The sequence below is a fragment of the Ascaphus truei genome, chromosome 6, assembly GCF_040206685.1.
Source record: "Ascaphus truei isolate aAscTru1 chromosome 6, aAscTru1.hap1, whole genome shotgun sequence".
In the NCBI taxonomy this organism is placed as follows: Eukaryota; Metazoa; Chordata; class Amphibia; order Anura; family Ascaphidae; genus Ascaphus; species Ascaphus truei.
The window spans coordinates 21,515,401-21,526,525 of NC_134488.1; the positions used below are offsets into that span (position 1 = coordinate 21,515,401).

General features: G+C 43.7%; 1 protein-coding gene across 4 annotated transcripts in view; it reads right to left on the reverse strand.

The window, feature by feature from the left end:
- Positions 1–10,369, reverse strand: part of LOC142496731 (GDH/6PGL endoplasmic bifunctional protein-like) — a 34,474-nt gene extending 24,105 nt beyond the window's left edge. Inside the window, exon 1 of one of the 4 annotated variants that reach the window (XM_075603593.1) lies at positions 10,253–10,369. Coding sequence is in view for 1 of the 4 variants with exons in the window: in XM_075603591.1 (XP_075459706.1) it covers positions 5,702–5,783 (82 nt within the window). In the remaining 3 variants the exon portion in view is untranslated. Of the gene's footprint in view, positions 1–5,701; positions 5,799–10,252 lie in introns of those variants that run through there. The other 3 variants (XM_075603594.1, XM_075603592.1, XM_075603591.1) reach the window with 3 other exon arrangements.
- Between the last annotated feature and the right edge of the window lie 756 nt (positions 10,370–11,125).

Consider the following 11,125-nt stretch of genomic DNA (forward strand, 5'->3'; position numbering starts at 1 on the left):
TTAGAATTGAAAGGGCTTACTTTACTCGCTTCTCAATCTGTCTCAGCGTCTTTCCTGCTGAAATTCCTCTCCTAGCTTCCCATCAACTCCGTATTACTCACAAAATGCTCCTCCTCACTATACGTATACTCTTCTGTCCCTCCTTACATCTCAGCCCTGATTTTTTGCTACTGCATACACCGTCCCGACTCTGGCGTTCTGCTCAAGGATGTCTTCTGTCTACCCCTTTTGTATCCAAAGCCCTCTCCGGCGTAAAGCCCCTCAATAACTGCCCCAACCATCTGAAATGCCCTTCCCCTCAAAATCCAACTAGCACCCTGTCTCTCCACCTTTAAGTCCCATCTGAAAACGCACCTCCTTAACGAGGCATATGGGTAGCTCCGTGATATGCAACCCATACATGGACTTTGACCCCTTGTAGACCCCAAAACACTCTCCTACTGCTGTCTCTGTACGTTCTTCCTACTTACCACTTAGATTGTAAGCTTTTTGGGGCAGCGACTCCTTTCCCTGTTACTTTTATTAAAAGGAAGATAAATAGAGGTGTCCAGCTCCATCTTCCTTTTAAGAAGAAAATGGATACGCCATATATGTCAATGACTGAGCCACTGATTGAGCCACCTGTGCTGAAACAGGGATATCCATAAAAGCCGGCCTGTTGGCGGCTCTTGAGGACTGAGTTTGGAGACCCCTGTTCTAGACTGATGTTTGAATGGAGTCCATGACAGTAATTAAGTCTCCAATTGTTTTTACATTAGAATTATGAGATTCCAGATATGTTCCAATACTGTGTGCATGTAGACAGACATCTGGTCCCCGGAAGAGTGGCAAAAACGCAAATGCTGCAGTGACGGGTGGGGGGGGGGGGTCAATCCTTCCATATCGGACTTCCCCGCTGTTATCCCCCTGCCTGCGGGGGGTGCCACATATCTGTGGCTTTCCTCCGCAGCATGGACAGCGACAGTGGCTACATCTGTATGTGAGTGACCTCAAGTAGTCCTATCCTCCCCACCACCACCAACCCACCATCTCCATCTCCATCTGTCCGACTTTAAAGTTTCAAAGGGTCATCTTGCAGTAAGTAAAATTGCTACTCCTTTTTATTTTTTATATGTTGGTAGGAAAATGTGGGGAAACATCTTCTTTATATCTGTGCGTATCCTGGACCATTATAATATCACCCTTTATTTTTTAAGTAGAGTGTTTAAAGGCAGCGTTCCAGGTTGCACATCTGGCTTTTTTAGCTGTAGGGTTGAAGCAGGAGGTCTCCCGAGCTAAACTATGCAGATTTCAGCTCTGGGGATCCAATGCTTCATAAAATACTTACTTCTCTAGGGGGTGCCAATATGTCCAGCTCCAACGGGGCTAACATCATGACTGTTTTAAATGTCCCGTGACTTGCAGGCCCAATAGGAAGCTATGACGTCATCCCTTGTGGCTTCCTATAGGTCTGTGTGAGGGACATTTAAACACGAAGATGCCGGAGAGAAGTATCTCGGGAAGCAGGGGGTCCACAAAGCTGAAATTAATACAGTTCAGCTCTGGAGACCCCCTACTTCAAACCTGTAACTAAAAAAAGCAAGACATGCACCCCGGAGTGCCACTTTAACCCTTTAAAGTACATGGAACAATTGTCGGCCCAGCTTAACCAAAGACTAGAAGAATTCCACAAGGTTTGGGATCTTTGGACCCCATCCTAGCCTTAAGTCAGAGATGAAAAAAAAAAAAAAAAAGAGGGAAGGGTGCGATCTGGTTTCAGGACGAGCTGAGACCAGAACCCTGGACACTGTTTGCGTACGCCTCCCCCCCCATTCCCCCCTTCTTTATCTATCCCTACTCTTAATCTTTTCTATCCCACAAAATAAGGATAAGTCAGAAGGTGAAAAGTATAAAGCTATGGTACATATGTGAATCCATCTCAACGTAATACAGAGTATGAAGATGTGCACAGTTAACACAAAACATTAAGCTATGTTAAGATAAGGGTTTTCTGAACAAATGTGTATAAATGCTGAATTGTCGACTATAATATGATATGTACACTGTGAATCTGTGAATGTAAAACAATAAAAAAATTGAAAAAACAAAAAGTGCTATCACACAGTCAGACAGTTGAATTTCTTGAATGGGGAAGTGATATATATATATATATATATATATATATATATATATATATATATATATATATATATATATATATATATATATAAAAATATAAGAAAAAAAAAAGCGCCAAATCCTAGTGCATTACTGTGCAAAAATCAATATATTTAATTCCCAAAAATCTCAATAAAAATGAACTCACAAACATAAAACAATTAAAAGCATTGTATGAGTAATACTCATGCTCCTAGGACCAGGAAACGCTGCTTTGCTGTTGAAGTCCCTCCGTGGCTCCACTGGAACAGATTGCTGCCTCCGTTGTTCACTGCCTGCAGGAACTGACGAATCAGGCACTCCACGATGGTCTCTCCCCCGGTGCACACCAACCAGTTGCTTTTTAGTTCCCACCGGGGACGGTTGAAGTCGCGGACCAGCGGATGACGTCACGGGAACCGTTCTTAATACCGGACCGGTATAGATATCCAGCAGTTCAATTGCAAGCGTTGAAAAGTCCACTGCACACCTTCCCTACGCGTTTCATCTGATTAACAGACTTCTTCAGGGGATGGACTCTGGGTGTGTGGTGTCTCATATTATATACCCCCCAAGTCCAATTAGCTTAATTAGTTGAAAGGCAAAAAACACTGTGTTGGCAGTTTAGGTGGAACAGATTAATTACACATGTGAACACCTAATTTTGCATCCACATCACTGAATACTTGCCAGCACATAGAAATGTATATAAAATACTGATGAATACCAGTTGTACTGAAAAATAAATAAAAATAATTAAAACAAACATGTAGTTGATGTCCTTGTCTATATTTTTAGTTATTATACGGACTACAAGGGTATACCTTAGGATATCGAGAGAGTATACTGTAGTTGCCACCACCTCAATATAAATGATATTTAGCAACAGTTGGGCATTTCATATGTTAAACGAAAAATTATTATTCTTATACAACAAAAGTTATTTTGTAATCAATGTCCTTATTTGTTTTGATTAAACATACTATAAGGGTATATCTCAAGACATCCTAAATACCCCAATATATCTATTAGTAAACAGAAGAGTTAGATATTTAGTTAATACAATATAAATGTGGCTTACGGAGGGTGGATCAATTAATGAACAAGAAAGAGCACAATACTCTATTAGATATTAATTGACTTTTATCTTAGTACATTATATTTTTCTTAGTGTTATCATGGATAAAGATTAGAGGTTGAAACCATAATCCCTTATGGATGGTTCTACTCTTGATATTGTAGAATCATTTAATTAATTTTAAGTGATAAGGGAACATGTGAGCCATGTTCAACCCAGACCTCCGTGGTCTGGGTTGAACATGGCTCACATGTTCCCTTCGTGATCGCCAGACATAAGTGATTATTAATATTAATTCACGCATCATAGTGTTAACAATTTATGTTGGCACATAATCATTTAGTTAAGGGTTCATATTATTGGTAGCACACACATATATATATAGCATAGTGCCATACTAGGACACATTTATTAAATATTTGTTATTTACAGTAGATTTTGGAATTTTATTCACATCCACATTAAAATTCACTCACTTATCACATACATATAGATTCCCTTTTTTCACTTATACATTTCCCCCTTTCCCTCCCCCTTCCCCCCCCCCCCCTCTCCCCCCTTCCATTCCCTTACCCCCCTCTCCCTTACTGAGGAGTGTTGGGAGTAAGCTGAACCATGCAATCTTGCTGGGCTGACGATTCAAGTGACCTAGGATACATGCCCGGTCTAAACTTCCCAATATACTTTCTAACTCCATATTATATTTTCTATGGAGTTAAATACTGCTTTTTTCCACGCTGGTTCTATTTCATAGTTCAAATTGGTTGCATACACATAAACTTAAAGATACCTTAACCTCTATCTTATGGGACACTGACTAATACTCATATTCAAAAATTAATTAAATGATTCTACAATATCAAGAGTAGAACCATCCATAAGGGATTATGGTTTCAACCTCTAATCTTTATCCATGATAACACTAAGAAAAATATAATGTACTAAGATAAAAGTCAATTAATATCTAATAGAGTATTGTGCTCTTTCTTGTTCATTAATTGATCCACCCTCCGTAAGCCACATTTATATTGTATTAACTAAATATCTAACTCTTCTGTTTACTAATAGATATATTGGGGTATTTAGGATGTCTTGAGATATACCCTTATAGTATGTTTAATCAAAACAAATAAGGACATTGATTACAAAATAACTTTTGTTGTATAAGAATAATAATTTTTCGTTTAACATATGAAATGCCCAACTGTTGCTAAATATCATTTATATTGAGGTGGTGGCAACTACAGTATACTCTCTCGATATCCTAAGGTATACCCTTGTAGTCCGTATAAATACTAAAAATATAGACAAGGACATCAACTACATGTTTGTTTTAATTATTTTTATTTATTTTTCAGTACAACTGGTATTCATCAGTATTTTATATACATTTCTATGTGCTGGCAAGTATTCAGTGATGTGGATGCAAAATTAGGTGTTCACATGTGTAATTAATCTGTTCCACCTAAACTGCCAACACAGTGTTTTTTGCCTTTCAACTAATTAAGCTAATTGGACTTGGGGGGTATATAATATGAGACACCACACACCCAGAGTCCATCCCCTGAAGAAGTCTGTTAATCAGATGAAACGCGTAGGGAAGGTGTGCAGTGGACTTTTCAACGCTTGCAATTGAACTGCTGGATATCTATACCGGTCCGGTATTAAGAACGGTTCCCGTGACGTCATCCGCTGGTCCGCGACTTCAACCGTCCCCGGTGGGAACTAAAAAGCAACTGGTTGGTGTGCACCGGGGGAGAGACCATCGTGGAGTGCCTGATTCGTCAGTTCCTGCAGGCAGTGAACAACGGAGGCAGCAATCTGTTCCAGTGGAGCCACGGAGGGACTTCAACAGCAAAGCAGCGTTTCCTGGTCCTAGGAGCATGAGTATTACTCATACAATGCTTTTAATTGTTTTATGTTTGTGAGTTCATTTTTATTGAGATTTTTGGGAATTAAATATATTGATTTTTGCACAGTAATGCACTAGGATTTGGCGCTTTTTTTTTCTTATATTTTTCTATGCAGGTGGAGAGGGAGGTCGTTGTGCCCTTTTAAGAAGCTGCCGGTTGATCCTAATAGTGCTTCTGTCACTCCCCAATTATTGGACCTATTTGTTGGACTCTAGAGGACTATCTGCAATTTAGCAGATTAAGGCAAAGTTCACAGCACCACAAAAATTTTTTTGTATAATTGTATGTTTTAGCTTTTTTTATATATCAGACATTCACAGTGCACTTTTGGTATATGAATTGATTTCACCATTCAGGATTTATTATAGTAGTATTCATTATATTGTTTTATTAATAATATGTTTATATATTTATGATTTTTAATCAGTTAAATCAATTTTATATATCCTATATTTCTGGTTTTCCACACACAAGCGCAGACCCTCATTGTATATATATATATATATATATATATATATATATATATATATATATATATATATATATATATATCTTGTTCTAGGGAGCTACTAACCTTTTACTCCTGATGAAGCGGAGGGAATCTTTGCGAAACGCACATCGGGACACCATACACAACCCTGTGACGTCACACGCATTTAATCTAGAAGCGCTGCCGCTCTGCATCTGGAGGACGGGCTAGAGCAGAGGAGCAGAGCGAGGAGGTGCTACTATACTAGAGAGGATATTTGAAGTGATTTTAAAGTATCAAGACATATTTGGGAGTGCATTTATTGCCTTTTAAAAAGTTTATTGGATATCAAAAGAAGTACACTTGACCTTTTGCGTTTTGTATCTTTAGTTTAATTCTACATAGGAGGGGGTGGGGTGCGAAGACCCTTCTACAACAGAGTAGCATCTGAGACTCCTGCAATTGGACTTTAAGGACTTTATACCATTTGCACCGCAACAGCTGATGGTTCCCAATGGCCTGCGTAACTCTAGAGATTGAAACTACCATTTTGTTTATCCGGGAGGGGGCGGTACCAGCGCTACGTTCACGGATTTGTATTTCAGGATCCCCGCAGCTTAAATTAACATGTTAAGGGACCACCTGCTCCCCACCTCTGTTAAAACAATTGCAGCTTTAACCCTCTATATGCCTCCCCATGTTTCACCAAGCCCCCCCAGGCTTGTTTAGCGTTCTGGCAAACAGCCCATCGCACAGAAATATCTCCAACATTTCGCAGTTATAAAAAGGGAGCATGGTCTGCTGGGAAATTCTCCCACACAGCAATGCTGAGAGCGCAGAATGCCTTCACTCTGCAGATAATTCACTGCTGCAGGAGGTGTCAGTGTTAGGAAGATAAGTTAGAATGGCCTTGTCAAAAAAAAAACAACAACCTCATGCATTGTCTTAAGTATATTGCAGTATAGATCCCTTTGGTGCACTGTGTATAGTTCAGAACCAATATTCAAAGGACATAAGCACACAGATGTAGATAGGATATTTTAAGGATGGGTACATTCACTCATGTTTTGGTTCTGAACATTTGCTGCTTTGGTTTCGGTTCTGGTCTCGCCAAAACAATTTGTTTGCTTTTGGATTTTTACTAAAATTAGGTAAAAAAAAAAAAAAAGCCGAAAATGCTTAAATAGCATAACAACGCATAAACAATGCTTAAAATACGTGTAAAATCATTAAAAAATAAATACATTTGGAAACTGAAATAAAATAGTTGAAAAACATCACATATTTGAAGATATGGCCTAGTGTTCTGGTTTTGGTTCTGAATACATTGTTGGTTTTGGTTCTTAAAATCTTAGGACCAGGGATGGAAAAATCCAAGGCACCTAAAATGCTGTCGGTGGCGCCTGTGCTGCGGTGCAGCACTGAGTGACCCGTCACTCACCTCCACGACCTGCAGCAGAGCACCCTATCCTGCTCTGCTGGCACGACCACAATGCGTGACTGGGCGTGCCATCACCGCAGCAGCGGTCACGGACAGGTCAGTCAGTGCTGCTTTGGCTTGGGGGGGGAGGGAAAGGGAAGAGACGTGGTCAGAGAGGGTAGGTACGAGGTACAAGAGATAAGGCAACGGCCCCAGTGCCTGCCCTCATTGGTTGAACCGCCGGGGGGCGTGCCCTAGCGCTCCGTCGCTATTTCCCTCGCAATTTTCTTGCAGGCTGGAAAAACGGACGACGCAGTTGTAGTAAAAGCAAAAGTCTGTCTAGCAGGGGACAGTGTCTGCCACGATCGCACTGCGATGGTCGCTCCCGCCACGTTAATCCTTCAGTGCCGTGACCACAACGGTCGCGTGACTGCAAGTGGCCGCAGCACAGAAGATGTTAACTCTTCTTGCTACATCGGAACAACCAACTCATGCCACCACCCTGGTAGACCTTGAAACTGGTTGTGTTTGTTTTCCCTTTGTTTGGATAGTACATACCAGGTTGTGACGCTGTCAGACCAGTTAAACCTGGAGCTACATTTTCTGGTGTTCTTACAGCATAATTTATAGCATTGAAACGGTAGGAGTGATAGCCTTTTTGGAAGATGTATTGCAGGGAAAGAATTAGTATAATATCTATATGATCATAAAAGTAAACAAATATCACATTACATTTAGGCTACGCAGTGATGTATTGGTGTCTGGTACAAGATGGCAGAGCTATTGTTTTAGCTTCACAAAAGTCACCATGAACATAAACCTCCCATTGCTAGAACACCGCAATGTTCCGACAAGATTTATATCTATTAAATGTTTAATAAGGATCCTAGGAGGTGTCTGCATTATAAGCTGAACATGAAATATACAGAGTAAGGCCGCGATTATACCGGCGGTGCGCGTGCGACGCCACAAACTAATAAATACCAATGAAGGCGCACACAGTGCGCACGGTTCTCAGGCAGACAAATACATTTGACTTTGACGCGCGACGGTCACATTCAGCAAATGAGAGCGAACCACTCACGTGATGTCATAGCCACGCCTCCCCCTCGACTGAAGCACAGTTCACATTCGCGCAAGCGACAGGCGTGTGCACCACGTTCACGCACTGCGAGTATAATCTCAGCCTTATCTGCACTACATCTTCTGTAGACACAACTGGTATACACTCTCCATGTTCCTACACCCTCTGCAGACCTTTAACACAGAGGTGCGCAAATCAGGGGGGGGGGGCGCGCAGCGCTTAGTAGCCCAATGCTCTTCCCCAAAGCATTTAAATGAAATGCCGGGTGACCCGCGCAAGGTCTCCGATGGCTTCGGGCAAAGCGTCACCATAACAACGCTGCATCAAATGACCCTGCAGCGTCATCTGACGCCAAAGACAAGGGGGGGCGCGAGCAGGTAGGGGAGCGCAGGGGGGAAAGTTTGCATACCCTTGCCTTAGCACATATTCACTGCATACCCATATTCCATACGCACTGCAGACCCAGAACCCAATTCCTGCATCCTCCCCCAGTTTCTTTAATATAGACCCCACAAATGTGCAGTATACTGGCCAAAACGTGAAATCACACACACTTGGCATTTTCACACTTCAGCCATTATCATTATCCTTAAATTTGACCCCTTACTGATGACTTGTACCATATCCTGAACCGTGACCGGGTCTCCCATGCAAAACCCTTTGTAATAATCTCACCCACTAGCCACCTTCATCCCATACTGCATCCTCTACTAACCACTACCTGACCAGCACATCCAGAGAATCCCCCCACACGGCACCACCCATGCCAGGTCACCTGATAATGTCTTCCTACAGGGGGGCACCTGCTGAAGACCTCTAATCCATGCTACACCAAAATGTCCCTTCCTGCTGTAGTCTCTGACCTCCCACATTGCAGTCTCACGATCATTAACTTTGTAAAGTGCCAGTTTATTTTGCAACGTGGTACAATGGGGGGCACAGTTATGCATAATACATAAACTGAATGACATACCGGATAAGGATAAACAAGAGCAACCAGATACAAAAGGAATTGAGGGCCCTGCTCATGAGAGCTTACAGCCTCCACAACGACTATCTCCACTGAACTCCCACCTTGCACCCTCCTGATGACCTCCCCACCACACTGCAATCTGTAATCTGTAATGACCTCCCACCTTGCACCCTCCCCACCACACTGCAACCTGTAATGACCTCCCACCTTGCACCCTCCTGATGACCTCCCCCACCACACTGCAATCTGTAATGACCTCCCACCTTGCACCCTCCTGGTGACCTCCCCACCACACTGCAACCTGTAATGACCTCCCACCTTGCACCTTCCTGATGACCTCCCCCACCACACTGCAATCTGTAATGACCTCCCACCTTGCACCCTCCTGATGACCTCCCCCACCACACTGCAATCTGTAATGACCTCCCACCTTGCACCCTCCTGATGACCTCCCCCACCACACTGCAATCTGTAATCTGTAATGACCTCCCACCTTGCACCCTCCTGGTGACCTCCCCCACCACACTGCAACCTGTAATGACCTCCCACCTTGCACCCTCCTGATAACCTCCCCCACCACACTGCAACCTGTAATGACCTCCCACCTTGCACCCTCCTGATGACCTCCCCCACCACACTGCAATCTGTAATGACCTCCCCCACCACACTGCAATCTGTAATGACCTACCACCTTGCACCCCCTGATGACCTCCCCCACCACACTGCAATCTGTAATGACCTCCCACCTTGCACCCTCCTGATGACCTCCCCCACCACACTGCAATCTGTAATGACCTCCCCCACCACACTGCAATCTGTAATGACCTCCCACTTTGCACCCTCCTGATGACCTCCCCCACCACACTGCAATCTGTAATGACCTCCCCCACCACACTGCAATCTGTAATGACCTCCCACCTTGCACCCTCCTGATGACCTCCCCCACCACACTGCAATCTGTAATGACCTCCCACCTTGCACCCTCCTGATGACCTCCCCCACCACACTGCAATCTGTAATGACCTCCACCACTATTTATAACCAGCATGCTCTGCAATCCCCAGTCTCCTCATTCATTGCTGCAACCCCTTCTCCCCCCCCCCCCCCCCCCCCCCCCCCCCCATTGCACCCACGGTGGCCTAAAGCCCTAACCTGAGCCTCTTCCTTACATCCACATACCTGTCACCAGAGCCACCCTGCAGAACTAGTCTCCTCCTACCTAGTTAGTTTTCCAGGGCGGGCGGGGACACCCCGACTCCACTCTTTCAGCAAAAGCGAAACCAACCGGGCACGTCCTCGCACGGGATTGGTTGTTGCCCGTTTACTCCCGCCTCCTCTTCATTGTTATGTGACTCCGATATTCGAATTGGATTAAAGTGAAGCAGGAGGGTAAGAAAAAAAAAAGTAACAGCCTACTAGTATAATGTGCAAGTCAGCAATACTAAATAAGGACTGGATACATAGGTTTATAATGATGCAGTTTATTCAAAGTGTACTATAGGAAGTGGCCAGTGTGTTATTAAACATGAATGATGCTGAGTTGTAATGCACAAGCCAGCAAACCTCTCTAAATCAGCGGTCCCGAACCTTTTCGGCACCAGGGATCGGTTTCGTTAAAGACAATTTTTCCACGGGGTGGGGTGGAGTGGAGTAGGGTGGAGAGGGGTGGAGAGGGGTGGGGGTAGGAGTGGAGAGGGGTGGGGGTAGGAGTGGAGAGGGGTGGGGGTAGGAGTGGAGAGGGGTGGGGGTAGGGGTGGAGAGGGGTGGGGGTAGGGGTGGAGAGGGGTGGGGGTGGAGAGGGGTGGGGGTGGAGAGGGGTGGGGTTTGTGGGTTCCGAGATGATTGAAGCGCATTACATTTATTGTTGCACTTTATTTCTATTATTATTACATTGTAATATATAATGAAATAATTATACAACTCACCATAATGCAGAATCAGTGGGAGCCCTGAGCCAAGTGCGCAGTGCGGGAAAGAGGCGCGGACTAAAATAAGTGTCGGATTCTGACTTCTCATAAGGAGCGCGCAAGCTAGATACCGCGCAGGCGCAGT